This window comes from Chlamydotis macqueenii, chromosome 9 (genome assembly GCF_036417535.1).
Source record: "Chlamydotis macqueenii isolate bChlMac1 chromosome 9, bChlMac1.mat, whole genome shotgun sequence".
Classification (NCBI taxonomy): Eukaryota; Metazoa; Chordata; class Aves; order Otidiformes; family Otididae; genus Chlamydotis; species Chlamydotis macqueenii.
The window spans coordinates 8,816,932-8,844,672 of NC_141564.1; the positions used below are offsets into that span (position 1 = coordinate 8,816,932).

A 27,741-nucleotide genomic window follows, 5' to 3' on the forward strand; every position below is an offset into this window, starting at 1 on the left:
ACAGAGCCACTTTCCAGGCTGTTTCCAATGCATCACACTGGTAGAGCGACTTACTGCTTGGAAACCAAGAGGATATAAAAGCCAAATTCTTGAGCTGACAACAGAGGATAAAGCCTATAGAACTAATGAGGTTAGGAGACAATTAAGAACTCTCTCAGCTACTAATTACCTTTGAAAAATCCTCTTGGTCCTTACAAACTCAGAAACTCTCACTACATCTTTTCTCACAATTAACCAAGAACTCAATCCACAGCAACGACCCCCAACACGGTAACATTTCAGGTTCCCTTCCCTTGTTGTTGCAGCCAGCTCTTTTCCCTGGGGCAGCAGGGTACAGGCCCCTGCTCAGAGTGTTTCTCCTGTGACACAACCAGGTACCTTCACACAGCTAGCTTGAGCGTGTCTGCAGCCAGGACAGACAGTATCTTTTCAACCTGAATGCCCTGCCCCTAGCTATTACAAAAACACCTGGCGCTGGCACTCATAATTGAAATGCTCCTTCTCTACTGTATTTTCAGATTTTTTTTTTTATTTTTTTTTTCCTCCCCGAGGTACAGGCTCCAAGCTCCATGGCTGTACTCACGAGGGCACTGCTGCACCTACCTGGGAAGAGATGCCAGCTGGAAAGTCACCATCTTCTCTTTCTTCCACTTGAGGCACGTGCTCGGGGAGCGAGCGGAAGCAGCTGTGGCGTGCAGGTAGGGCAGTTCTCTGTCTTATAAAGTAGTGCCATTAATTACTGAGGGTACTTAGAGCAGACGGGTCATTACAGGACTTCACACGCTCGGCAGCTGTTTGCAGTAGTGCTAAACGTGACGGTAGCCATTACTCAAACCCAAAAAGGGTCTGTAGGGATGAACTGGATGAACTGGTACGACCCAAATTAAATTAAACTATGATTTATTGATGGTCATTAGCAAAATCAAAATGAAGTATTCCCATTGCAAAGTAGACCTCCATGCAGAGAGTATTTGTGTTCAGCCCACTACCATGTCTCCCAGCATGGCCAAGCCCCTCCTCCCACTCACAGTGGGATATTGGCGTGTTTCTTCCAGGGACTGGACTGTGTTTTACTAGCCAGCACGTCTAGGTCGTGGCAGATGCGCATGCGGGTCCTGGAAGGTTGGATGATATCATCAACAAACCCTGGGGGGGAAAAAAAAAAAAAAAAAAGAAAAAAAAAACCAACAATACAACACCAGACCAACCATTAAGAGTTTGCCTCAGCCTTCTGTATCTAGGTTGTAATGTAAATTAGCAAAATCAAAGCAGTATTTGAAATAAACATTCACAAGTTACAAATTAACTTAAGACAATAATTTTAAATAGCCTGAAAAGGAAACATGCCTGTGTCAATAGTTTTTAAATTATAAACACTTGCTTTTTTATGTTTGCAAGAGCTAGCAAGCAAAACAATGTGAAGGAGAGGGCTTTACTCCGGTGAGTACTGCACCTGGTACTGCCAGGTTTCAGACTTGCCATCTCCTCCCACTGCTACTGTTAGTCTGAGTTACAGGTTCAGAAGTGTTGACTAGAAGAGACATCCCTTGGCTTTGCGCATGCAGGAGTCTGTTTTTTCTGGCTCAAAGAGCAGAAATAGCTAGTGTACTACAAAACCAGAGGGAGCAATACCATACATACTGGTTGTGGTGGAAACAGCTTGGCTAGGTCTCCCCAGCTCTGTGGCACTATTAATGGGATTTCAGTGAAGTACAAAACCAGTCAGAGTAAGTCAGCATGACTGGAAACAGAGCGCTGACTCTAGAGTCTCTAGAACTGCCTTCTAGAGCACAGTGAATGCTTCAAAGCTAGATGGAAAATTCCAAAGTAAAAACAGGGGAAATACTTATTCCCAAGAGTCCTGGAGAACATCACTGACCTGAACTAGACTCTGACCCTTTAAGGTCACTGCTCTGCACCTAGGACTGTCAAACAGCTTGTCAAAGCACCCGTACTTTTAAGGAAAAGGCTGAGTTTTGGGATGCTTTCTAGTATCCACAGAATTGAAAATACACTTTTCAATGCAGTCCCTACATCTCACCAGTGTTCCCACCTGAAAATGTGTTCTGTGTGTAGATGTGTTTTTCCTTTGCCTGCCCAAGCTTTGGTTAAGCATCACCTTTCTGACTCAGGTACAAATGTCTTGCCTAAATAACTGATTCATTAGCAAAAAGTGTACTGAATAGCTACAAGTCTATCTACGTGCAACAGCAAACTCAAACAGGGGACACAATGTGAGAGATAACCCTACCTCTCATGGCTGCAGGAAAGGGGTTTGCAAACTTATCCACATATTCAGCCTCTGCATCGGCCTCTTTTCCTCTGAAAATGATCTGGACTGCACCCTAGAAAGATCAAGTCTGCAGGTCAGTGACAGTAACTCACCCCGTCCAGGGGAAAGCTGTCTGCTTTACCAGCCCCTTCCCCGCACCACAGCATACAACGTGCGCTCAGGTGCCTTCAGACCAGTTGTCTCCATCTCGCTAGGCCACCTCTGTGCTGCTGTAAAGGCGCTGGTGGCCGCTGGATTTACCTTTGCGCCCATCACTGCCACCTCTGCAGTAGGCCAGGCGTAATTTGCATCTCCTCTTAAATGCTTAGAACTCATCACGTCGTAGGCACCCCCATAGGCCTGGAACAAAACCCAAGGGATTAATTAGTGTGGAGCAACCTCGCAGCAGCAATAGCCTACATTCCTCTTGCAGCATTTACTGTTCCAAAGACAAGCAAGTGGGCTAAGTTTTACCTGAAAGAGAGCATGAGTGTACTACAACAACCTCCTAAGACCAGGTGTCTCTTCAACTAGAGCCACAAAAGAGCAAGGAAGGGGGCTGCTGGTAACTAAGACAATTCTTGATGGCAGATAAAGAGGAATCGGCGTATATCTGGAAGAGCAGGCCTCAACTCGCACCCTGCACGTGCACACGAACAAACCAGTCAGCGTGCTTCTGGAATTTCCTGGCCAGGGAATGCAGCACTAGGACTCTGCAGGGCTCCACTTTGGTACTGGAAGTGGTCCAGACAGCAGTGATGAACAGATACTGCAGAACTGCAGTACAGTCCAGCTCAAGGCATGACTGAAAACCACAGCAAGGCTGCAAGCTGGGGAAGTACGGGATGGTCATATTCAGAAGAATCAGAGAAGGCAAAGGGATGGAAAGAGGTAAAGTTTTTTTCCCATGCTAAGTCAGAAGCCTATCAGAAAAACAAGCAGAGCAGCAAGGGAGAAGCCAAGCCTTTTCAGATGCAGAAGGTCCCCAGAGCTTATGACTGCATGGTGTTAGGTACCTTACAGAAAAGAGGACAGAAGAAAATTAAGTGGGCTCTAGCAAGAGTATATGGAAGAAGAAAAATGTGAGCGTTAAACCTGCAGACACAGCAGAAGAAAGATATAATCAGCACTGCTTTTGGAAAAGGAGACTGCAGTGGCAAGAACAGAGAAAGATTTGCTGTATGCAGACAGATGGCATGTTCTCAGTGAGACAAGCCCGGTGAGAGAGGACAAATACCTGACTGAAGGCATTCCAGGGAGAAAGCAAAGAGCAGAAACATGCAAATTCAGGGGACTGCAGAGACACAGGGAATGAAGGAATTGAGCTAATAGTCTGAGAATAGAAGAAACAGCCTCTTGTAACCTGGCATGAAGAGGTGTTACCAGATGGGACAGATGTAACGAGGACAGAAAACAGAAGTGGGACAGATGGATGAAGCTTCGCGTAACTCAAGTTGCTACTAGTGAAAACAGGAACTCAAAGAATACCATGGAATTCTGCCAGCTTACCTTTCTGGTGATGACAGTAATTTTAGGCACAGTTGCTTCTGCGAAGGCAAACAGTAGTTTTGCACCATGACGTATGATCCCACCATACTCCTGAGCTGTACCTACAAATAGACAAATCTTTTTTTCAGTCCAGGGAATTCACAAAGACCCCATATGCAGTCTGGCAATTGTCATCATCCATTACCAGCAGCAAACCTAACAACAACCTGAGCCACGTCAACAGCCAGGAGAGGGAAATACCCAGGCACTGTTCTCCATAAGATGCTGAGCAGCTCTATGAAAAAAATCAGTGGCCAAAAGCAGCACATATTTGTATGTAAGGTCACAGAACGCTCACCAGATGGTCTCTTCCTAGGAATAAAAATGTTACATTCTTTTCAAGACTCCAAACACGACTAGCAGTGAACCACACAATGTAGGTATGCTTCCCCAAAAATCCACTCTTCCAAATCCCCTTTTTTCTAGACTTTACTGAAAGGCAGCTTGGTTACCATACCAAAGACCTATCCTAGTCTTCCTTCAAGCAAGCCCAAGATGGCTAGACCTTAAAAGACAAAGCATGACTTCCTCCCTAAGGATTCTCCCAGCAGCTGCTTTTGGAGCATGGGCCAGTACTTATGGAAGTCATCCATGCTACAGGATGTTCAACACACTTCTGTCCCAAGCACAGGCCTAGCTGACTTGACCTGGGAACAGCAATCCCCTGTACGCTACTGCTAGATTTCTGCATTTCACACCACTGGATGTAACTCTACAGTCACTTTCTAGCAGTTTATCCACCTACTGACTTTTGCTTTTAGCACCCGAGATAAACTCTTAGAGTACTTTGAGATATTTTTAATAGATTTTGAAATTAAAAAAAAAAAAAGTAAGGCTTGAAATAAAAATTCTTTTGCGAGATATTTTCTTTTTAATAACTTATTTGGCAGCCTTACTTTAATGCCTCCTCTCAAGAGTAATCCTACACTAACAAATGCCCGTTTTCAACTGCAATTTCACGTTTGGTTCTTGTATTTCCCTCAGGCAGCGGGCCTTGTCAAGCTTGCCGAACATTCCCAGCAGCAGAGAGCAGAACACCCACGTAGTCTTATCTGAGGAAACAGCCTGGACACAGCTGTGATGCTCAACCTAGACCCAGAAGCTGGAGAGCTCTCTCAGATCCTGTAATCCAGTCACAGCCGAGTTTCTAATTCACACTTACCAACAGAGTAGCCAGTCACTTAAAATGCTTCAAGTGTAAACTCAATTCAACTGTTATTTGAACTAGTTACACTGTCACCCATGGCCAGTTAACATAAACAAATTGTTTTCTGGCCACAGATTCTGTCCCAAACTTGTTCTAAATGTGTGGTTTTATCCAGCTACAGGATATGAATGCCTTATGTGTCATCTCTGTGCACTCCTATTACACTGGGGGCTCTTTAAAGTGTTTGGGTCACTAACGCTGTGAGGTGGTTTGTACACCTCTGTGACCTCGTGAGATGGATTCTTTCTTCTTCTCTACTGAAGGAGGAGATGAGGTGACCACCACCCTCAGAATTTATTACTTAATCTGAAATTTCTAACACTAATGTGCTGATCTTGCCAAACTCCTTAAAATACAACAGTTTAGGATCACTGTCAAGCCTCAGACAGTGGCCTTTCTCTACTTTTATTTATCTTCTATTTATCTATTTTCATCGGCTATGCAGAAATAGTTTTGTTCTGGGATTCTCAGCAACTGTCCAAATCTGGATTCCTGTCATGGCCCCTAAGCTGCTGCTTGGTCCGCATACGGCAAGAGGAAAGAGGAAGGTTCTGTTAACACCTTCTCTGTATTGCCTCATTGTTAAAAGATGCAAAGTACATTGCATTAAAGTAAGAACTGGGATGGTGACTATGGACAGTTTGATGCTTTGGTAGCTGTAGAGGCCTTAAGGTAAACCTCTGCTTATATAACAGCTTTAACCTTCTATTGTATTAAAGGCTCAGCACATTTAGTGGTGTAACTTTTATATTCCTCACACAACCCGTTTTCCAATAGGTCCCAAAAAGTGGGATTTTAAAAGCCTGGCTTATTTAAGTCTACTACAGTGAAGGTCTTCTCACAGAGTTTTTAAAATGGGTTTTTAAAACCACCACCCCCCCTGCAACCAGCTGAAATATAACCACAAGCATACCTGGCAAAAACCCCGGAACATCCACAAAAGTAATCAGAGGTATGTTGAAAGCATCGCAGAAACGAACAAAGCGGGCTCCTTTCACAGAAGAATTTATGTCTAAGCACCCTAAAGTTCAGAAAACAGTAAGGTATTAACAATTCCAACTCCTGCTAATGGCAGTAATTCAAGGCAACATCAAAATCACACTATTTTAGCTGGAGTGTCTTCTTAAAACAAAAAACTGATCTGTAGGTAACACGCCGATCATCTGCCTTGAAGTTTTGCTGGTTTAGAACAAAGATGAGAGTGCAAGCTACATTCAGACACTCACTGCTGTGCATAGACTTTCCCAAAAAGTAGCAGTTAAATTAGATTCTTGTAATTAAAAATATTTTTCTGCAATTTTCTCTTTACTAATATTTTTTCAAATTAGTGATTGAAAGGCTAGAGTTCTCTATTTAAAAACAAACAAACAAACATTAAGTGGTCTACTACTATTTTAAGAAAGATCATCATTTTTGGTAAACGTGTTGCAAAGTATTTCTGTTCTGTTTCAGTGCCATTTAGAATTATATTATGTGCCATTATATTAAACCAAAACACATTTGGTATGAAAACATCTATGTGGGACACTAAAAATATGTTAAAATTGAGAATAGCAAATGAAGACTAAAGTAATACTGAAATGTGCTGTCTATTATCTTGATAGTTGTATCTTGAAAAGATTACAAAAGAATAAAACATGAGCCATGTGATCTTCCCAAACAAAAAGGCACAACACTTAAAAGGAGCAAACCAGAAAGTTCTGAGTGGTGGAAGTCACTTCAGAAGTTACCTAGTTAAGCAGAGGAAGCAGAATCCCCTGACAGATTAAAAGGGGTGATCTCAGCTGCAGCTACATGTTGTACCTTCATATCTGAATTATTTGAGGTCAAGAGCCCCACACTTGCATGTCTGAAAGCTCTGCGCTGTTCTAGCTATAGCAAGTTGACAAAAAAAAAAAAAAAAATTCTCACCCTACTTAAGTTTTAGGCATTTTAGTGCTGTGGCAGTGAGTATGCAGTGTCCATATTATGCTTAACCCAGTTAATTGTAGGCTGCTGCCAAATAAGTGGTGGTCTTCTACCCACCCTGCTCATGTGCGCCCACCACTCTCTGGTGCTGGATACAGGAACCACTTAGTTACCGGTGAGCAAGATCACCTCACTGATCCACTACAGAAATTAACCATTCTTCAGTCATTTTGGAAACATCACAGCTGCATTACAATGAGATTCAAGACAAAGAAAATGGCAGAAAAACACAGTGCGAATGAGTGGAGGAGCATAATATACATCAACAGTTAGTCTCATAGCCCAGAGGAAAAAAAAAATAAAATAAAACAAAACAAAATAAAATAAACCAACAAAACAGAGGAGGCACAAACACTGTTAAAAACTTTTACACTGGACTTGTACTAACCTGATGCTACTTTAGGTTGGTTGCCCACTATCCCCACAGTTCGTCCGTTCATCCTGGCAAATCCAACGACAATGTTCCTGGCATAGGAAGGCATGATCTCGAAGAATTCCCTTTCATCAGCAATCTGCAAGGGCGAGAGTCAGGCAGAGCCCTTAACAGGCAGACAGAGATACATACATTTATATACTGCATAACAAAAGCAGTTATGTTAGCATCAAAACTTTTAAAACTTCTCAGAATTTAAAAAACAAGGAAGAAAGAAACCTTCTACTCTTCCTTGCAGCCTTCATTCCAGGAAGTAACTAGTGCTGCACTTACTATCAAAACTGCCACTTAACCACTCCAGCAGACAACATCTTTATGACATTGTCTCTGTAGTGAGCTTTTTTTTTCCCCCGGCTTATAACAAATTAAAACTTCAAAGCAGATGTGAAGAACTTCTTTCTCACAACTTAATTATTGGCAGACCTTACTTTTAAAGATCAACTGCCAGTGATAAAAAGCAAATGGTACTTCATGGAGCTCAGGCACTCTCCATGACACGTTTAATATGTATGTACTCTGTTTCTTCGCAAGTTCAGAGCACGTTATTAGCAATGGCCACTGCAGCGTGCTCTGCTGTATGCATCTCCCCAAAGCCGCTGACGACGCATACAGCAGAGCGTGGAGAAACACTTTCATCCGCAGCAGAGGAATACAGGCACCACATCGCACACGTTTGTCTGGAACCGCGAGTCCTCAGTAGCTGCACTGCTCCCTGGGGCTGAAGTGCCAGTGTGTGCTCTGCAAAGTGACATCCACTGGTGTGTAAAGCAGTACCAAAATTCACATGTTCAAAAGAGATCATAATTATATACAGAGCAGTGGCGACACCTATACATGGCTGCCTGGTGTTTTCTACTAGAATTCCTTGTTTCAGCTGTTTATGACAACTTTGCCTACACAGACTGCAGTTTGCCAGTCAGTTCGGAGACTGAGGCAAATGAGAAGTTGTGACAAATAACGAGTACTATTAAAGTAGTTATTTCTTTCCTTAATACTTCCCAAAGTCTGTGTGGGAAGGTTTGGTTTTTTGTTTTTTTGTTTTTTTTTTTCCTAATCCACTTAAGAATTTTTTTTAAATGCCACCTTTTAGCTTTGACAGGTAGCACTGAAAATCAGAATAGAAGAATCCAGAGATTAAAAACATGCAGAGCTTGCTTTCTCCACTACAATGAGTCTGAATACAGCCAGCTGCAAACTGCAACGTGTTAGCTGAATAAGTGTGGAGGGAGAGGCAGTAAAATAAAACAGGAAAAGGGAGAAAGTTGTAATTCCGACTCTCAGGGTGCTCTACAAGGGGCTGTAACAGTTCCAATGATAAAACTCCTTTTACAACCACGTTCTCTGCCGAAGTGTTTATAATGTATTAAGTTGTTAAAACTGGAAAAGTGAAGTATCCAAAGTTAGGCAAGATAATTACCAGCATTGCCTGTGCTCCTTTAATAAAACCTCCATTATTTTTACATGGCAATACTGGTTTTCTTTTTTTTTTTTTTTAAACTAGTACAATGTTTCCTTCCCTGCCACCCCTCCCAGGAGATCTGCCTCACTTAATGAAACTTTAACATTGGTGTTTCCAAGCTTCAGAGAGTTCTGACTTGTCATTAAAAAAAATATTCTTGTACTGTCCATGTACGTAACTGTGTCTTAGAATAAACAGAGAACGGTAAATCTTGGAATGGGCTCTCTGTAGTTTATTACCTTCTATAAAAATGTGACAGCATTCAAGACAGTAACAACAAGGTCCAGGGCAGAGGGCAAGGGATAGAACTTAAGACAAGGGGTGAGGGGATTTTGACTCCAGAGAGAAAACTGAGTTACAGCATATCTTTCATCTGTACAGGTATATGTGCAGTGTAGGATGTATCCTGATAATAAATCTTAGAATTCCTTTCATCTGCTAAAATATTTTTTTTCCTGCAGTTTTTGTTGTCCCTTCACTCGTGGCTGCTACACAGGTAAAAAACAGTAACTTGTGAAGACTAAAAAAGAAGTGCCATTCAACTGGTTTCTTTCAAATAATTACAGACAGAACATGATATATCCATATTAATCCCAGCAACGCTCCCACTAGCAGACTTACGGAGTGTATGATATCCAGCATATCGTAGGCTTTAGTAGATTCAATTGGCACAACTGTGTCCAGCTCAGGAACCAAACGGTCACTGCAAAAAAGTGTAAGCAACAATATTTAGAGATCAGATGAACACCAAGACCAGAAACATGAGTAAACAATTCCACCTCTCAGACTTTGTGGAAAACACTTCTCAAATATGGGGAAAAGGAACAGGCTGCTTCTGCTCAGCCAGTTCTGCCTCAGGCCACTGAGCCCTCACACCAGGAGGACAAAAGCCTGACTGATCTCTTCCTGAAGGAGATGGCCCTTCCGCAGGCACCTCTGCTTATGAAACCATCTCCTGGAAATAATGCTATTTCTCCTCTGACTAAAAGAGCCTAAATTACACACACAGAGTATCAGCAGGGAACCTGAGTGGTGGGCAAATGCTACAAATGGCAGCCTGCAGGGGCACTGGGAGCAGTGGGGCACAAGTCGGTGATGGGGAAGAGGATTTGGCAGAACAAGCGTCAAGCGGCAGAAAGCAGAACAGCCTGCTTAGCCAGCAGCTCCAGTCCTTACAGCTGGATGGGCAAAACTGTTTCTCCCAATGGCAGAGCGAGGTTTCCTGTCATATTCCTGGATCTTCTGTGCATTTACAACTCCGATCATTCCCCTGCCCACACTGTGCACTTGTGATTTTCAACAGACTTTACTGTAGGAAGCCTTTCCACACTTACTTCCCCTGTCACCAAACAAGCAGAGATTCATGGATGGGCAAAACACATCCGCTCTCAGCTTCTTCAGTTTAATGGCTGTCTCTAAAGAATCTTTGATGTTACTCAGCTAAACTCAACAATGCTGCACTTCACATGCAGCTTCGCATTTGACAGGAGTGCTGGCTCCCAGGCAGCAGCTGACACTATTGGTTACCCCCATCTCTGATCACATTGGCTTCCCTGGGGACCTACAAGTGTTAGCACTCACTGGGCCCTCGTATTCATTCGCAGTCCCAATGGGGCGTGTCAGTTTTTATGAGTCACCACTGAGAAGGCTCCAGGGAGTATTTTATTTGTACTATTCCATAAAAATACTGATCTACATTTGTTAGAAATGGTATTTCTGTGGAGTTCTTATTGAATTACTATTCTAACAATGCCAAGATTTAGTACATTTAAAACAAGACGACACAAGGCTCTGGACACCCAATTTAAAACTGAAGGCAGCGATCTGCAGTTTGTCACAATCAGGCAAAAACTAATAATGGCAGCCCCAGGGCGGTCTGTGCTCACTCACATACACAGGACTAGAGAGGCACCACTCCTTGCTGAGAGAGTGAGAGAGACATCTATTAATAGAATAAAACTGTCAGCAACACTTCCACATATTTTTTCACCATGATTAAGAGTATTGCATGCAAGTATTTCCATAGAATAATACAATGAAACCTTAATCTGATGAAAGCAACCAACTGTAACATACTAAACCCCAAGCTACAGAAGATTCTAACACTTTTTCTTGTCCATAGAGTAGATACTAATGTGCCACAAGTTCTGTCCATTACCTGTGGTATCCCAAAGGATAAGGGAAGTGGAAAAAAATAAATTATTGCTCCTGAAAATTCATAATGCTGTAGAGTACTGAGGGAAATCAGAACAGTATTAAAATTAATAAGCACCATCGAAATGAAGACATTACCCAGGTTATCACAGCTCTCAAGATCTCCTTCAAATCATCACAGATAACAGACACCCAGAGCTTGCTGGTAGAGTCCCTGGAATTACGAGGTTGGGAACTGTGTTCCTCGCAGATCCCTTACCAGGAAGAAACTGCTGCTCACCATCAAAGCAGCCATCTGAAGCCTGTGACAGCTTGTGACACTCACCTAAATCGGTATTGGTTTTAAATCCATACAAAAGGGAAACTGCTCGCTTACCAAGAATTGATAATAACTGCCAGAAATGTGTATGCATACTTTAGGCTTTAGAGGAAACTAAATTTGTTTATAGTTAAAGACACAAAAAGGTAAAAATCACACCATATAATACACCAAATGCAATGAACCAGACACCTTTCAAAGGCAGGGGACATATTCAGCACTGGTCAACTGGTACTATAAGCAATTTTCTAACTCTTTAGAACCCAGGCCACTGACATGAAAAACTCCACCTGAAAGACGTTTCAGCAACAAAGACATTTTTCAACACTACAAAGAACCCACCTGTAACCGGTTCGTAGGATTCCTATGCACAAAATTCACCCAACATATGATATTTAAAAGCACTACGGTATTTATTGCTCTGTTATAGCCTTGCATAAGCAGTTACCAGCATAAGCAGTTGCCAGCGTATTGTTTTCCCTTTATGAGAGTCTCACCACCCCGACTAAGCCAGAGACACCGCCGAGCAGGAGGATGATGATCAGCAGGGTCAGAGCAGAGAAGGGAGGCAGGCGCAGCACCTTCAGGGCGTCCCCTGTTGTTCGTAGAGTGAGCTCTGGGTCCTTTTTTCCCTTCTTCTGCTCTGAGCCGCCTCTGTTTATCCCCTCAGCAGATTCAGTGGCAGAGTACTGCCCAGGTGTTGATGCACGCATGGCCAGTGCATGCAGCAAGGCCTGCCAAGTACGTGCCCTGCTGGCTAACAGCGGTTCCCGGACAGCAGCACCATCCTGCTCAAAACCAGCCCTCCCAGCTCCCCTCTCTGAGGTCACATTCTTACAGCTGTGTGCAGCTTGACATTTCCCACAGTGGCCCTACACAGACCATCACTGAAATCCTTCACACACCACTCCACCAAATTCTGGACCTAACCATGAAGACAGAAGTATGTTACTTTTAATTTGCATTATTCGTGGCAATTTTTTGCAGTCTGAAAATGATGCAATAAGAAAGAAATTACTGTAGAGGGATGGGCTTTGACTGGAGCAGTGGCAAGGATCAAACACATCAATTCAAAGCAAAAGGAGTCTATTAAGATGTCAGTATGTCCAGATGAAGTATTACCACTGTAAGCATTAAGACCACAAATGGGAGAAGTATTGGAGGTGCTGCTATAAAAACCGGCAAATTTAACAAATAGATCTGTCTTTTCATGTACAAAGACTATTAAATTGAAGTTCTTAGTACAAATTATTGAGCATTTATTATACTGTGATCCTCTAATAATGTATCTGGTGCTACATAAAAGATTGTCTCCCTCAAGAAAACAAAGAACTAATCTCTTCTATGTTAGTGGCTACAACGTAACTGACAGCTTCCCACAAGAAAACAAACTGCCTATTACAAGACACATTGATTAAAAAGAAAAAAAAAAAAAAACAACAACAACAAAAAAACCAACAGACTGTCATTTCTGTAATGGAATTAAAATAGCATGTTCAAGTCTACAGAGGGTAATTATCCCAGTACAACTTGCTAAGAACAAACATTATAACCTCAGAGATAATTCTCCAAATTTACCAAATAACTTCAGAGATTTGCTTTGGTTTGTCACTATCAGATCAGAAGTCTTCCAGTTTAATAATAAACTCCTGAAGATCAACATCTTAGAAAAAATTAGGACCAGAAACTAATTGACCTATCTGATCATTCTCTAAAAGCAATTGGCAAATTTATATCTCCAACAGTGAACAATGTATTTCAGGTACAAGGGCTGTGATTTGTAAAATCAATTAAAACAAACAAACAAACAAAAACCACCACCTTTGTCAAACAACTTGTTTCAAAGTCATTGCAAAGAACACCAAAGCACGAAGAGAAGATAACTTTCCCAGCTCACACATTAAAATCTTCATGCATGTAAGAACCACAAGCCATAGATCGCACACATCCGTAGAACCGAAAGGAACGCATTCAGCAGCAGCTCCCGTACAGGAGAGGGCGACAGCCTCTAACGGGTTCCCTACAGAAAGGGCTGAGCTGGGGCTGCAACTGGATCTCAGGCAAAATGCTTTTACTCCATTGGCATTCTCTGACGTTAACACTACTACTAAGGCTGCCTACTTACACAGTCCCGTGCTGCCTCTCTGGCTGTCCCTCTATCTCTTGGAAAAATTCCCTGATAAAAAGCCAGACGGTCGCCGATTTTCCCCTCTTGAAAGGGCTCAAGTCTTTGTTATGCTGCCAACTACACAATGAGCCTGCGAGACAAGTACCCAACACATAAAACTTTCTGCCTCCTTTGGCTCCTTGTTGCTTCCCCACCTCTAGCCTTAGTGAGCAGAACTCACCCAACAGACAGGTATCTGACAAAGCAGGGCACGTTCTCTTCTCCCCACTTTTGGTCGCTGTGCTATTTTCTGCCTCACTTGCCTGTTTCAAAGGACTGTGACATTTGCACAGAGATTACTTTTACTTTTCCCCATATTCTGTACACAGCCCACATAACATTGCTTTCAGAAAATAAAAAAATTCAATCCAACAGCGAGCACCTATGTTACGCACACACGCATGTTGAAACACTTCCCATATTCACACACCACAACGCAGCATTATCAGCCAAGAGCCCGGGCACAAAACTCTCATCTCTTTACGCTCCTTGAGCCACAGAAGCCATGAAATTAGGAGGTCAGAGGCGATAGGTCTGAGCCATTCTCCTCTTACCTGGGATCATGGCACTCACGAACTGGTGCTGGATCGCGGTTGCTAAGAGGTAAATAATTAAAGAACTCTCGGAGATTAAGTAAAGCATCTATATCATTCTCAAAGGCTCTGTGTGCGACTCCTGGGAAGAAACAGTCAAGCCGTTAGTGAAATTATTTTGCAAGGTTTCATTTTCAAGTATGTACCAATAAAGATACAAAGAAGTAAAAGCAAGAATTTTCAAACCTGAGCTATTAACAATAAAGAATCTTTCAACCCGTGCAGGTTTCTGGACAATAAACAGAAAAACCAACACCACCCCTAACCTGCCTTGCTAAGCCCTGCCCTCTGACAATCTTCCCACTTCTAGAATCTTCTGCAGATTTGCTACTTTCTCTTCCAAATCCCAGAACCCTATACACAGTAAGACCCTGTGCCTGAGTAGAGTTTTATCACTCTAGACTCAAGAGACACCCACGAGTACAAAAATCTGCATTAGACAATCAGCTGTTCAGCTAGAACAACTATGTCATTTACTTTAAAGAACAATTAGTATGTTGAGTAAACTACCCAGCTCTCACCGGATACAGCAGTGTGCGTCTTTGCACCCCCAAGCTGCTCTTGGGTGACATCTTCATTGGTAACAGATTTGACTACGTCTGGACCAGTGATGAACAGATAGGATGTATCCTGGGGGGGGGAAATATAAAAAAAATACAAATAAATAAATAAATAAATAGATCGAAACAAACACTAAAAACTAGACCCAAGCTGCAAAAGCACCTAAGGAAAAGCCACAGTCTCCCAAATTAAGAAAACGAGTAGAACATAGGGAAGAACTTCTTAAAAATCCTTAATGTATTATATTAAAAATCCACAGCAAATGCAGTTATCCACAGGTTACTTAGGAAAGTTATTCTTGACTTTTCATTAAAAATAATTTTTATCCAATTTAATTTAACCTAGCTTCAATATGGAGGCTTTTTGACATTTTTATGCATCTAATATTTTCAATTTCTGTACTAGTCCCCATACACATTATCAGTTTATGCAGAAAAATAATTTGAGACAAAAATGAATTGTCATGTAAATACAACAGCATGAACAGTGCAGTTATTTCTTATTATGAACTAAGAAAGACTTGTTAGCATTGGGAGACACTTGAAGGAAGACAGATGGAAGAACTTTTTTCTGAGTGATCACAGAACTTTGAATTAATTAAAATAAATTGAAAAAAATAATAATAATTCTGCCTCTAACAGTCAAAGTAGTAGCATGAAATGCCAAAAGAGTACACAGGGGTGAAACATTTGTCTCACCTCAACAATAAACATTGATTTTAGATGTTACAAAATTCATTAATAAAAATCCTTCAGAAACTCTTCACAGGCATGTTTTTTTTTTTCTAACAATTACTTAAGACAGCCTTTGCCAGCATTTCTGTGGACATGCCTTGAGCAGTAACTGTCACAACCTAGTTACAATAAAACGTGCCAGCAGCACAACATTCCACAACAGTTTCCATAATGAGATAATGGCTCAGGTTTTCAAAATACATTTTCAAAGCCAGGTCATACATTTGCCATGCTACCTTGGCATTCCATTCCAAGTACATTAGTACATTATTACATTATTACTATTACATTAAATGTTTAAGACTGGTTTTCTTTAAAATTGAAGCTTAAAACAGAACCATGCAGCTTTGCTGGTTTGGTGGATTGCTGGTTGGTTTTGTTTGTTTGTTTGTTTTTAGTAAGTACCTGAACAAAAATGTTTTTTAACGAAAAATTAATTATCTCTACATCTATCCTACGTCCAAAATAATAGAACTGGACCATTTCAGTCTCCTACCAATGACACTAACAACCAGCAATATTCCAATTACATTAATAATATTCCTGCAGCAAATCCCAGACCTTCACTGTTTCAAAGTAAGAAACCATTTCCAAAAAAAAAAACCTTCATGTGGGGTCAACTTGTGTCAGATGTTACCAGCAGCCGGTCAGGATATGCTCCACCCTCACCTTCACCATGAACGTAAAATCAGTCAATGCAGGGGAATACACAGCTCCACCAGCACAAGGACCCATAATGAGGGAGATCTGAGGAACCACCCCAGAACACAGGACATTTCTCTGCAATAGAGAATACAGACATCCAGTTTTACCAAGAACGTGTGTCTTTTAAGCCTGTGCGGAGATTCTGCAAGAATTCACAAACAGGAGAGTACAACTTGCTATATTTACTGCGAGACAAGTATCTGGACAGAATATCTTGATGTAAATAGAAGCAAAATAATTTTGTTGCTACTGTTTTGCCTCTTTCTGTTCCCAGACATTTGGCTTCATATCCCATGCAATAACTGCAAAGAAAGATAGAATGTACAAGCATCTGTACATCAACAGATGCTGCAGAGGCAAAAAATTCACTGAGCCTAGAATGGTAAGAAATGTATGTACCTGAAATTTGAACATACAGGAACACCACCGCTCAGAGGTACAAGTAAGCTTTAATAACCAACTGTGGCAGAGATTTATTTTTTTTTTTTAAATCAGATTCCTGCACTGACTTGAGTTTGACACAAAGGTGAATTACTGCCATCCACCAACACGGATGGCATACTGTAAGGAAAAAAAAAAAAGTTTACATTGCTCATTACTCAACTGGATTACAACTGACTTCTGTAAACGTTCAACTGCATCATCCCAGATTGCACTAATCCAGAAGACTGTTAGCATCTGATTAATTTGTCATCCCACCTGCTTGCATTCCTACTGAAAGCACAAGCACATTTACGTTTTGTGCACTTATTTAAAACTGTGTGTTTTGGTAAGCATATAAAATAATGTCATTTCAGTGAAAAAAATGATCGGTAGTGTGTCTAGAGGAAAAATTCTTGCAGCAGCCACAAAAATATTGTGGAAATGTCAAACTTTAACCAGTCTGATCAGTATTGGACATCCTCAAATGGCAAGGTTAACATTGTACTGCATACTGTTCTTTGAACAGAAATTTCTGACTTGCATCTTTTCTTTCCCCATTGACCTACTATCTTGACAGAACAGGCACTTAGTGCTTCTGATCTGAGTTTCTCAAGTTTTCTTCAAGTGCAGAGTGTTTGATTTACTTTAAGTCTCTCTTTCTGCAGTGGAAATATTTCACCTTTTATCAGCCCTATTGAAAACAAATCTGATGTGTCAAATTTTAACATATCTGTATTTCAAAGGAGACACAGGGACAGCTGGTGTTGGATCACAACCATCCGTCACCTAACAAAACACCCTCTGAACCAGGCGTGCTCACCTGTGTCAGACAAACAGATAAACACTCGAGAGAAATTACATCTCAACACAAGCCATCTATATATTAGGGTGAATCAAAGTTAAAACAGTTGGTTTGGGGTTTTCTTTCAATTAAATAAATTGCCTATTCTTTCATTCTTACAACAAAGTTCACTATATGGTGCAACTCCTACAGAGCTTTTCACTGGATCACTGTGTTTTACAAGGCTCAGCACCACCCGTGTTTAACACATGGGTAAATCGAACTAAGAGGTACCGTAATTTGTGCAAACTTAAAAAGAGAACCAAGAGGACAGTCCAGGTCTCACAAGCCCTCATGTATGCTGCTTCATCCACCAGATTAACACTGGCTGAAATAGGATGATGATAACGTAGAAGTTTACTTACAAACACCGACTTAAGTAAAGGACTCTGTCCATCTTTGTGTACGCCAAGCTTCCTGGTCACTTAGCAGCCTACATACCAAAAATATATCTGCATAGCCAGCCAAGGACTCCACTCCCTCCTGGATACGGGCTCCTCCAGAGTCATTCAGCCCAATCACGGGTGCTCCAACCATAGCAGCTTGATCCATGACCTGGTGATGAATACAAACTCCTCATTACTGACCTAGCTAAGCTAAAATCCCAAAGCAACCAACCCCCAAAATGTTTATCCCCTAAAGAAAAAAAAAAAAAAAAAAAAAAAGAAAAAAAAAGAAAAAACCACACACACAAAAAACCCCATATGTGCCAGAATTCGAACTGCACTCAGCTTCTCCTTTATTTGTATGAACTATCACAGTCACTAACTGCTTAGGGGGGTATCATGTTTTGACTCATTCAGACCGGAGGCTGATACACATGTAAACCCTCCCACGACCTGTAATATCTGCCTTACTAGCTGTGCATCTCCATACTCACTCTGCATTATCCAAACCAGTGCTAAGTGACACAGTCACAGGAGTTTAGACCAGAGAGGTCCAATCTATCTCTGTTCATAAGAGGTCTCAACTGCACCTTAAACACTCCCTCATACATGTCTAATCTGATCTTAAAAGTTTATTGCACTAGTGATTGCATAATCCCCCTAAGCAGTATATTCTAATGCTTGATTATCCTTCTTAGAAGTTCTTTGAGAAGACTAAACTAAATCTTTCCTCTGGAAAATTTAGAAACATCACTTCTTTCTTGATATATACTAGACAGAGAGAGCAATTTACTACTACTTTGCCTCTGCCTTCGAAGACATTCGAGTACCTCAAATCTCTCTTCAGTCTTTATATTTCCCCTCCTGTTTCTAGACTAAGCACCATCAATTCAGTCACACTGTTCTTTCTACATCCTATTTTCTAGATCTCTGATCATTTCAATTACTTGCCTCAAGATCATATGCAACACTCCAGCAGAGGCTTAAGTGGGAGGATTGAATTCCTTACATTCCTTACATAAAATATTCCCACTTATTACATCCCAGTAAAATATTTGCCATTTTTGTAACACTACAGCACTGGCATATTACATTAAGATCTGCTTTAGCTCCTAAATAATTTTCTTTAAAACTACACATTGTCAGTCAATACCCATTTTGAATTTCCAAGTTGCTTCTCCCTGCCTAGTAGTAGCCCTTTCAGTCATTGTTATAGATTTATATGTTATTTCAGACAATCTTTAACTTACTAAGATTTTTAAAGCTTCAGTCCTGTCTTTCAGAGTGGCTGCAGCATCAACCTTGAATTTTATATTGCCTAGAAACACAGTAAGTATACTCAGTCTCATTCAAATCAATAGTATCTTAGCAGTACCAAAATCCCAGCCTGAACACGGATTGGTGGTAAGTCTTTCTGCAGAGTTCTAAAGTGGCTTTGTTCCTACTTGCAGTCATTCAATGTAAAACAGGGGTTCTTCATGCTTTGTGTCTGGACATCCATTTAAAAGTTGAAATCACTGTGCCAGACACACAGAATGACTTTACAATTTAAATACAATCCCACAGTTTAAAAGCAGCTGTGTGACTGCAAACAGAGGCTCTGCGAGCCTCAAGTGGCCTCGTTTGCCTTATCAAATGCCTTGTTCAAAATTATTTGAGTTGACATTGCTTCTTCCTAGAAGGTTGTCATGCTACCAGGACAGGTTAGTGAAACAATTTCACTGACACATTTTGCAATTTTCCAGGGCCTTATATATGGAATAATTATTCATTTCAAGGCTTTTCCAGACACTGAAGTTCTTCCTAAAACACACATCAATATGCACATTCAGACTACTGAAAATGCGTTCATATATTTGAGACCAGACATTTTTTCCCATACCAGTATTTGTAGGGAACATTTCAGGATTCATTCTTAAAACCACTCTTCTTCATCTCATGGACTCAACAATCATCTTGAAACATGACATCATAGATGCACATATAGACTTTCAAGTGCTCCCCACCATAAGCAGGTACATATTACCCTCAAAAGAGCCACACTGAATCTCTGCTGCTTCAAGGGATGCATTACAGGCATTTAAGGTGGTCTGAAAGACCACAAGGCTCTTCTGCAAAAATAGCAGGCCATCTGTAGCCCACATCTACTTAACTTGGAGCTTTGCTGCAAGATGCCAAATATTGCTACCTCTCTGCAACTGCAGGAGCAAATCCCAATCAGGAAATGATTACCACCAAAGGGGCACACCTCCAGGAAAGTTCAGCTAAGGGAGAGTAACTTCATTTCCATGCTCCATGACATTTTACATCCCTTCAGCCACCGATAAGGTTTGCAGGAGCCAAGATCGTCTCTCTCAGAACAGATTTTTGCTTCCGAGAATTCAGCTCAATAAGAAAAACTATTAAGAAGCGAGACAGATGCCACACCACCCAGTCAGTCCTTTTTGAGCTCTCCACGGCCCAGGCTGCAGCCTCAAAGACTCTGAGCCCCACAGTAATTGATGCATCCAGAGCCTTCAAACTTTGGAGCCTACCACTGACATTGATGCCAATCAAGACCAGTACCAATTAAGACGGACTCACATTGTTTTCTAATTTTGCTACCAGCACTCTTCCGGCTTCTTTAGAACTAAGAGATCAAAAAAACAGCAGAAAGCATCCCAGTACCCTCCCCAACAAAAAGAGACACTGCAAAGCTCCAGTGTGAAAGGGTAAATATCAAGTCTTTCCCAATATCAAGACTTCGTAAAGCCAAGTAGTTATTATCCAGCCCAAAGTCTTCATGTTTTCTAGTTCTATACCTCCTCACTGCTGAGATGTCTATGCCCAGAAGTAGTTATTTCCATCAGGAGAAAAGGCCTTCTGCACCAAAAACCTTGTTTCTGATTCCATAGCAAGAAAATTCAGGAAATTTTAACCAGTCCACACCACTGAAAAAGTTATTGTCCTCCCCACCCCTGGGATTCAAACACCAGTTTTTCCAGTGAGACAAGCAGACAAATGAGAATAAATAGCCATAAGTACCTGATAACAGAAGCTCTGAGTATGAAGGTGACCTCCAAGTTGTAAAACTGTTTATCTTCAGATTGTTTACTTGGTACCTTTCCTTTTATAAATATTACACACTTCCACAAAGCACTGCTTATATAAAAAAGTTTCTCCCAAGTAATTTCACATTTCCCCAGTAGACAATAGATAGTTAATTTATATTTTTACTCTCTTGTCTATTGTTTAAACTTAGTTTAAACAAACTGTGTATTACTTGGAAAAGCTCTCGTATACTTGAAAAGCTTTTAAAGGGTACCTCTCTGCTCACCTTAACTCTGCTCACCTTTCATACCTTAACTGACATGAGGAGACAGGCATTTTCAAGTTGCCAGGACATATGCCAGAGCATACTGAAGTCAGTCACAAATAATTTTCTCCAAAGTCATTAACACAACAGATTGTGAAGAAAAAAAAAAAAAAAAGAGGATGATGCTGATAATTTTTTGTTTTATTTTATCCTGTGAAGTATTACCTTGCAGATCTTCTGGGCATGAGCTCCAGATAAACTACCTCCAAATACAGTAAAATCCTGGAAGGAAAACAAATTTCCAGATTAGGGAAAGAACCATTTCAGTAAAATGTTGCAAGTAAACAGTATAATCCTACGATGCTCTGTATTTGGTATGCTGCTCCAAAACAACCTGACTCCCTTACTGCAGCCTGCAGATCAATCCTAGTCTTCTTCACAAGCAAAAAGATCTTTTATACCCATTTGCCAGTGGATTCTATGTTAAAATAAAAAAAAACTTACTATGTCTCATCTGCTTTTTTTTTTTTCCTCTTCACAGAAACATTCTCTCTTTCCACAAAGATATGTTCCTCTTTCATCGACATTATAAATACTGGAGTAGTCTGGAGAAATTTCACCTGTGAGGAGGGTCCTACTGCAAGGGGCAGCAGTAAGATATGCCTGCAAACAGGCAGAAATAAAAACCCGAAAATACACCATCATTCTATATTCATGAGTTATGCTCCAAGAGTTGATTATTCTTTTTTGAGTGCTCCAGGGACTATGTCAGCCAAAACTGATCGTTGGTGCTATCCCTGGGCCTGAGCATTAAGATCGTGAATAAGCAACATGAGGCCCTGGGACTGATCCAGAAGAGAAAGGGGATACTGACACCCACCAGCACCAACAGAGCCCAGAGGCAACTTCTGGTGAGTTTCTCTGATGCATTCCCACCAAGTCTTACTCTCAAAGAAGCCCTAAAAGCTGCGTGCACAGAGAACAGCATGACTGTGACTAGCAGTTGAGCCCAAAAGGAAGGATCATATCAGGTGGCAGTGTGATTCGGGGAGGAAAAAGGTCTTTAATTACAAAATAAAAAAAGAGATGTGTATCATGAAGGGGCACATTTAAATTCTTCTAATAGGAAAACTGCTCTCTACTTGTGTTCTTCTAAAATTAAAGTCTGTGTTCAACTCCTATCTTATGTTCAGGTCCACATAACAGTGTCCTCTTTTGGAATAAATACATATCCAAGACAAAAAAGGCAGAGCATACAACTTGCTCCAAAGGTCACAAAGCAACAATCATTTTGGCCATGACAGTAAACTGAACAAAGGCTACTTTGTGGCCCAGAACAGAGAAGTAGTTACCAATTATCTGAAAGAAAGCCTTTCTTTCACTGTGTTAAGACTGACCAAGCTAAATCTCTACGTATGGTGTTTCCTTTAAAATACTTTTGTTTTAATATTAAAAGTACAGTGTAATATAAAAAGCATACTTTATCCATCTATTTATATGCTATCTATCACAATCCCTTCAACTAATCAGAGAGTTCGACCCTGAGAAACAACTCAAGGTTGCTCAAGTGCCCTCTATCATGAATTCCACTCATTGCAATTCCAGTTAACATCTCCAGCAAGCAGCCCCCATTCTGCAGCATGAAACCCAGAGGATGGTTCTCAGAACTCGCAAAGCCCTCCACTGACACTCACAGGTCTCCACATGCCTGCAGAAGCTCATCCACACACATCCAACTGCAGGGATAGAGTCAAAGCTTGAAATTGCTTTAAGCACACAATGCTCAGTGACTTCTCCATTAATTCACTTCTTGGTTATCAAAGAAGTGGATTTGGGGGACTCCTCAAGTCTCTCAGCATATCAACATCCAGTGATGTTATGCCAAAGTAATAACAGTTTGGTTTTTTTTCAAAACATTCCCACTGGTTCTGCATTCATCAGTCTCTTCATCTCACTCTTGTCCTCAACTGCCTCTAATACCCAACAAAACTTTTAGAAATGCTTTTTTGATTCTTCTTGTCTGAAGGCGCTCTGCTTCCTCCCACAGGATGTTATTTCTGTCTTATGCTTATTAGTAAAAGGTAAACAGGTACATTACTACATGACCACACTGAACTACTGTGAGTTTATTTCAAATGATAAGTTCATGCTATTTAAAAAACAAGCAAAACCATACCTGACTGAAAACATAAGCCAGTCTCCCATTAATCCGTCCACGGCCAGTCACCACACTGTCTCCAGGATACTGCATTAAAAAACAAATAAATTCATTAAAAGTAATAATTAAAAAAACTAAAGCAGCAACAACATTCACTACAAAACCCACAGTCTTATACCGGGTACTACGTCAAAGCAAAGACTGATTCTCCAAGAGGACCGGTCTTTCATGTTTGCAGTGGGGGCTCCACAAAGTTTTCCACATCCCTGGGAAGGAAAACTAGAGGTAGTATCACATATTAGTTGTGTATTAGTGTAAAGATTATTAATTTTGCATTTTCCCCTTAAAATTTCAGGATCTCGAGAGGCAAATCATGTCCTTAGAGACAGGATGTACCTTTTATTAGGACCAGCTGATGTTTTTAAATGGACAGAGCACAAACTTTTCTTGAGGTGTTGATACAGGGGAAAAAAGACAACCCTGGAAATGTCAAAAAATATAATTACAGTCACAAATACTTCAACTTGACCTGTCCCATTTTTCACCCTGTAAGTAAGGGAAGAACAGGGAGCTGGAAGAGGAAATGGAGTCTGCAAATCCTAAAATTTGCTTATCTATGTTGTCTGACTCTTTTGTAAAGGAAATATACAGAAGTTTTTTCAAGACAACAGTAGAAAAGGAACTTTACTGGGCTGTCATAAAGTAATTTCAGGTATTTAAATACTTTTTGGTGTTGGGGGCAGGGAGGGGAAGAATGTATCATGTAGGGCCAACTCTAAGGGCCATTTATGCTCAAGGTGATCTGTTCTCAGGAAGGTCATACCAGTCTGGGGACTTTTCTCAGGCTGCACAGACAGCACTGCTACCAGCTCCCAGTTCCTGGCACACAGAACAGCAGGAAACACACCTGTAGTTCCAGCCACTGTCTCAGACAGGTAACTCCTAAAAGTTCAAGCAGCCTGCAGAGTGGCCTGGGTATGAGTACAAGTTTCACCCTACCTTCAGAAAGTTCCAGGAACTCCGAGAAATTCAATGCTAAACTAATATTCCAGCTCACTGGTCACAGTTAGGTCATCTGTTGTGAAACTGTGCTCTGTAAACACAATTTGCAGCTCACTGAAAGGTGAATTCTGAAGGACAAGGAAAAAATTAACCCTCTTGTCACTCTCAGGACTTTGCTGCTCCTCATATCTTCAGAAACAGGAATTTGTTATCAGCACTGCGGGACATAGTATTGAGGAGTATGATGAGGGGTGACATAGTAGCTATTTCAGTTCGCTGGGGAACAGAGTAAAAAATTACTTAGAGAAAAAAATATGTTTGCTCCTACACTCATTGAGGGGGAGAAGGTCTAACACAACATCCTTCCCAGCACCAAGTCCTGTCAGTCTCCTGGCTGCTAAAATGAAAACAAATCCTTCACCTTTGCTGGTTCCCAATGCCCCGGCTGCTCACGGGAGCAGCCTGCTGCAGCCCTGCAATCTGAAGGACTGAAAACTGATGAGCTGGTTTAGTAACCGCACAAATAGAAGTTGCAGTCCTTGTAAGCAGCACAGGGCAGTGGCACATATGGAGCAGCTTCTCACCACACCCCCAACCAGAATACTCCACTGTAAATAGGGCCTTATGCCACAGGAAGATTTACATCTGCACTAGGCACCTACACATCCCAGCACGTTCATTGGTCCTCTCTGTACCAAAATCACAAAAAAAGTACTTTTCCCATGTAGTAATTTATCAAGCATCAATGTTACGGTGAGAGACTTTGGGGAGCCATAGATTTTTCCTCTACATGATGAGCCTCGTGTACCATGTTGGTTTAGGATACACAGCCATACATCTGAAAACTGCATAAGCAAGCAGATTGCAACTTGCAACAGACCAGTATGAATGCCTGAATTTCCAAACATATCAGATTTTAAGGTCCTGAAGGATTTTGTGACTCTGTAGTTTGGCAAGCATAAATATGGATCTGAGTTATTTCATCCTATAACTCTAAAGTTACCTGTAGGGAGGCAAAAGTATCTACTCTTATTCGTTCTTCATATCTGACTTGATTGACAAAATTGTAACCACAAAGCTCTGCAGCCTCCTCTATTATTTAAAACACAGGTCTAAGACAATATCCGGGAAGGTATTTGAACCAAACAGGTGACCTTATAAAAAAAGGTATCAAGTTTAGACAATGGAAAAGTAAATCATGTAAGCCGTTACATGGAAACTGAAAGGAATAAGACGAAATTTACAAAACAATAAAAGAGAGGAAACAACACAAATAAAAGAAGTGACATGTGAACAGAAGAGCCTATTTCAACCAGCTGGCTGTCTAAACAGTCAAGGACAAAGAAACAAGAGTTATATGAAATAAAAATACCTTATTCTTATTAGAGTCCATCCCAAAGTCAGAACATCTGTGTTCCACAAACATGTCATATTCATCAAAACTGTCGGGGTCCAACAGCAGAAGAATTCGTTCTCTTGCTGTTAGCTTTCCCTGAAACAGAGCAACAATTCATATAGCCATCAGGTTGTTCTGGCTCTGTTTACTGACCACCAGCAGATGTAGTTTAATCAAACATAACCTCACTTGATCTGCTACATTTAGCCCATTAAGCAACCGCATGCCACCAAAGCTGGAAATAGCCTACTCAGTGATTATCCTCCTTAAAAACCAAACATAATGCAAGCCAGACTTTGAAAAGAAGTTTGACTACTGAAGCAGAACTACCACAAGATAAAGAAAACAATCTCAGTGTCTTTTCAACAAGATATAATAGCATCACAGCTATTTTTGCCTACACATTTAAATGCTGCTATTAAGGCCTTTGTTCTATTCTTAAACACAGAACCCTTCCACAGCTAAACCAGACCTTACCAACAGTTCAAGGCTCAACTCACCATGCTCGATATTTGGCTGCAGCAAATAAGAGGAAAAAGGAAATGACAGCCTGTAGGGATTTTCTGAGAAAATAATTTTGTTCTTTTTTCTGTTGGACACGGGTATAGGCAAAAGTACAGTAAGGGTCAAGAATGCAATCAACTGACCAAATATACATGTCCCTTGCTCAGTACTAATGATGCCATGCAGTAATAAATGACCAGAAAGTTATTTTTATCTTAACCTTCCAAATAAATTCATTTTTTCCAACTCAGGTAAGCATCTGTCTACAAAGGTCAGGGCACCTGGGCTGTCTTTAAGGGATGGCGTGATCCTGCCTCAACACAACCTTAAAACACAGCTCAGCTTCTCCACAAAACTCCTGCCCAGTAGGTCAAAAAGTTCATTAAAATCAACAAATAAGGAATAGATTTAATTTATATAAAACATGATATAAGATGCTTGAGGCCTTTAGACACATAGAAACACTTGACTGTTGCTAAGTCAGTGTTCTAAATGTAACTCAGTGAGCCTGTAACTCTTTTCAGATGTTGTGTAACTGCAGGAGGGAAATGGCAAGCTGATCACTCATGTAGTCTTCACGTGAATGGCTATTACTGCTGGGGAAGAGAGCCTACAAGCCATCGTGGCACCACTAGGTCTTCGCACTAAACTGAAAAGACATCCCATCAAGAAACAATAAACAGAAATGGGAAAACTGTGTTGCCATCTCTCTCAGCACTGCCTAAATTCTGAATGGAGGGAAGAGACTAAAAATCCAGCTCTTATTTCCCATCTGTCTTTTCTTCTGCCTTACTCCCATTCTTCTGGCTCTCCGTGCTCACTCCTTAAAAGATCAGCTTAGATTCACAGCAGCAGTGTACAAAGATGAAGTTGCACTGGATGGCATGCCTTCAAAGCCAGTAAAGTGTTAAGCAACCTAGAAGCTAGCAGCACAGGATAGGCAGAAGGTGCAACTTTTGTCTAGGCTATCCCTCACACGCGGGCATTATGGCCGATCTGGTGACAAAGCTGATGTACATAAATTATTCCTTTTTTCTGCCTGGAGTAGGAGGGAATTTAGTCTCTAAAGTCGCTTCAGTAAACCGCCCCGCAAAGGGGACTCCGCAACTGAAAGGCAAAGCCGCCCCGGGTTTGCAGTCCCCGCGCCATTTCCGCCTCTGGCCGCGGGAGGCCGTCCGAGCCGTGCCCGCGCCGCGGCACCGCTCCCCGCCGACCCCGGCGGTAGCGAGTGGGGGCCGGAGGGTGGGGACCGCTGTGCCTGCCCCTCCCCGCCTGTCGCGAAGCCGAAGCGCCCCGTCCCGGGGCCCCGCCGCGGGAGCAGCGGGGAAGGGGCTCTTCTCCCCGCGGCTCACCCGCTTGTGCTGCGCGTCGATGCGGCCCTGCCCACCGCCCAGCAGCGCGGCGCGGCGCTTCTCCTCGATGCGCTGGGGCACGGAGGGCGGGCTGCCCCCTGAGGCGGCTCGCCACAACGGCAGCGGCGCCCCCGCAGCCCGCCGCAGCACACGCAGCGCCGCCATGTTGCGACGGCCAGCCGGTGCCAGCAACCGCGCCTGCGCGCGGCCCGGCGGCGCTGGCCAGGGGGGAGGCCGCGCCGGGCACCGGCCCCGCTCGGTCTG

General features: G+C 41.7%; 1 protein-coding gene across 1 annotated transcript; it reads right to left on the bottom strand.

The window, feature by feature from the left end:
* Positions 1–883: 883 nt before the first annotated feature.
* On the bottom strand, positions 884–27,651 carry PCCB (propionyl-CoA carboxylase subunit beta). The gene is made up of 15 exons (XM_086755172.1): positions 27,478–27,651; positions 25,598–25,717; positions 23,242–23,310; positions 21,291–21,347; positions 17,826–17,939; positions 16,085–16,195; positions 14,642–14,750; positions 14,082–14,202; positions 9,509–9,590; positions 7,384–7,507; positions 5,941–6,048; positions 3,782–3,882; positions 2,534–2,632; positions 2,252–2,345; positions 884–1,146 (listed from the first exon to the last, which is right to left on the bottom strand). Exons 1-15 carry the CDS (start codon positions 27,640–27,642, stop codon positions 1,025–1,027), a joined length of 1,596 nt encoding a protein of 531 aa, XP_086611298.1. The 5' UTR covers positions 27,643–27,651; the 3' UTR covers positions 884–1,024.
* Between the last annotated feature and the right edge of the window lie 90 nt (positions 27,652–27,741).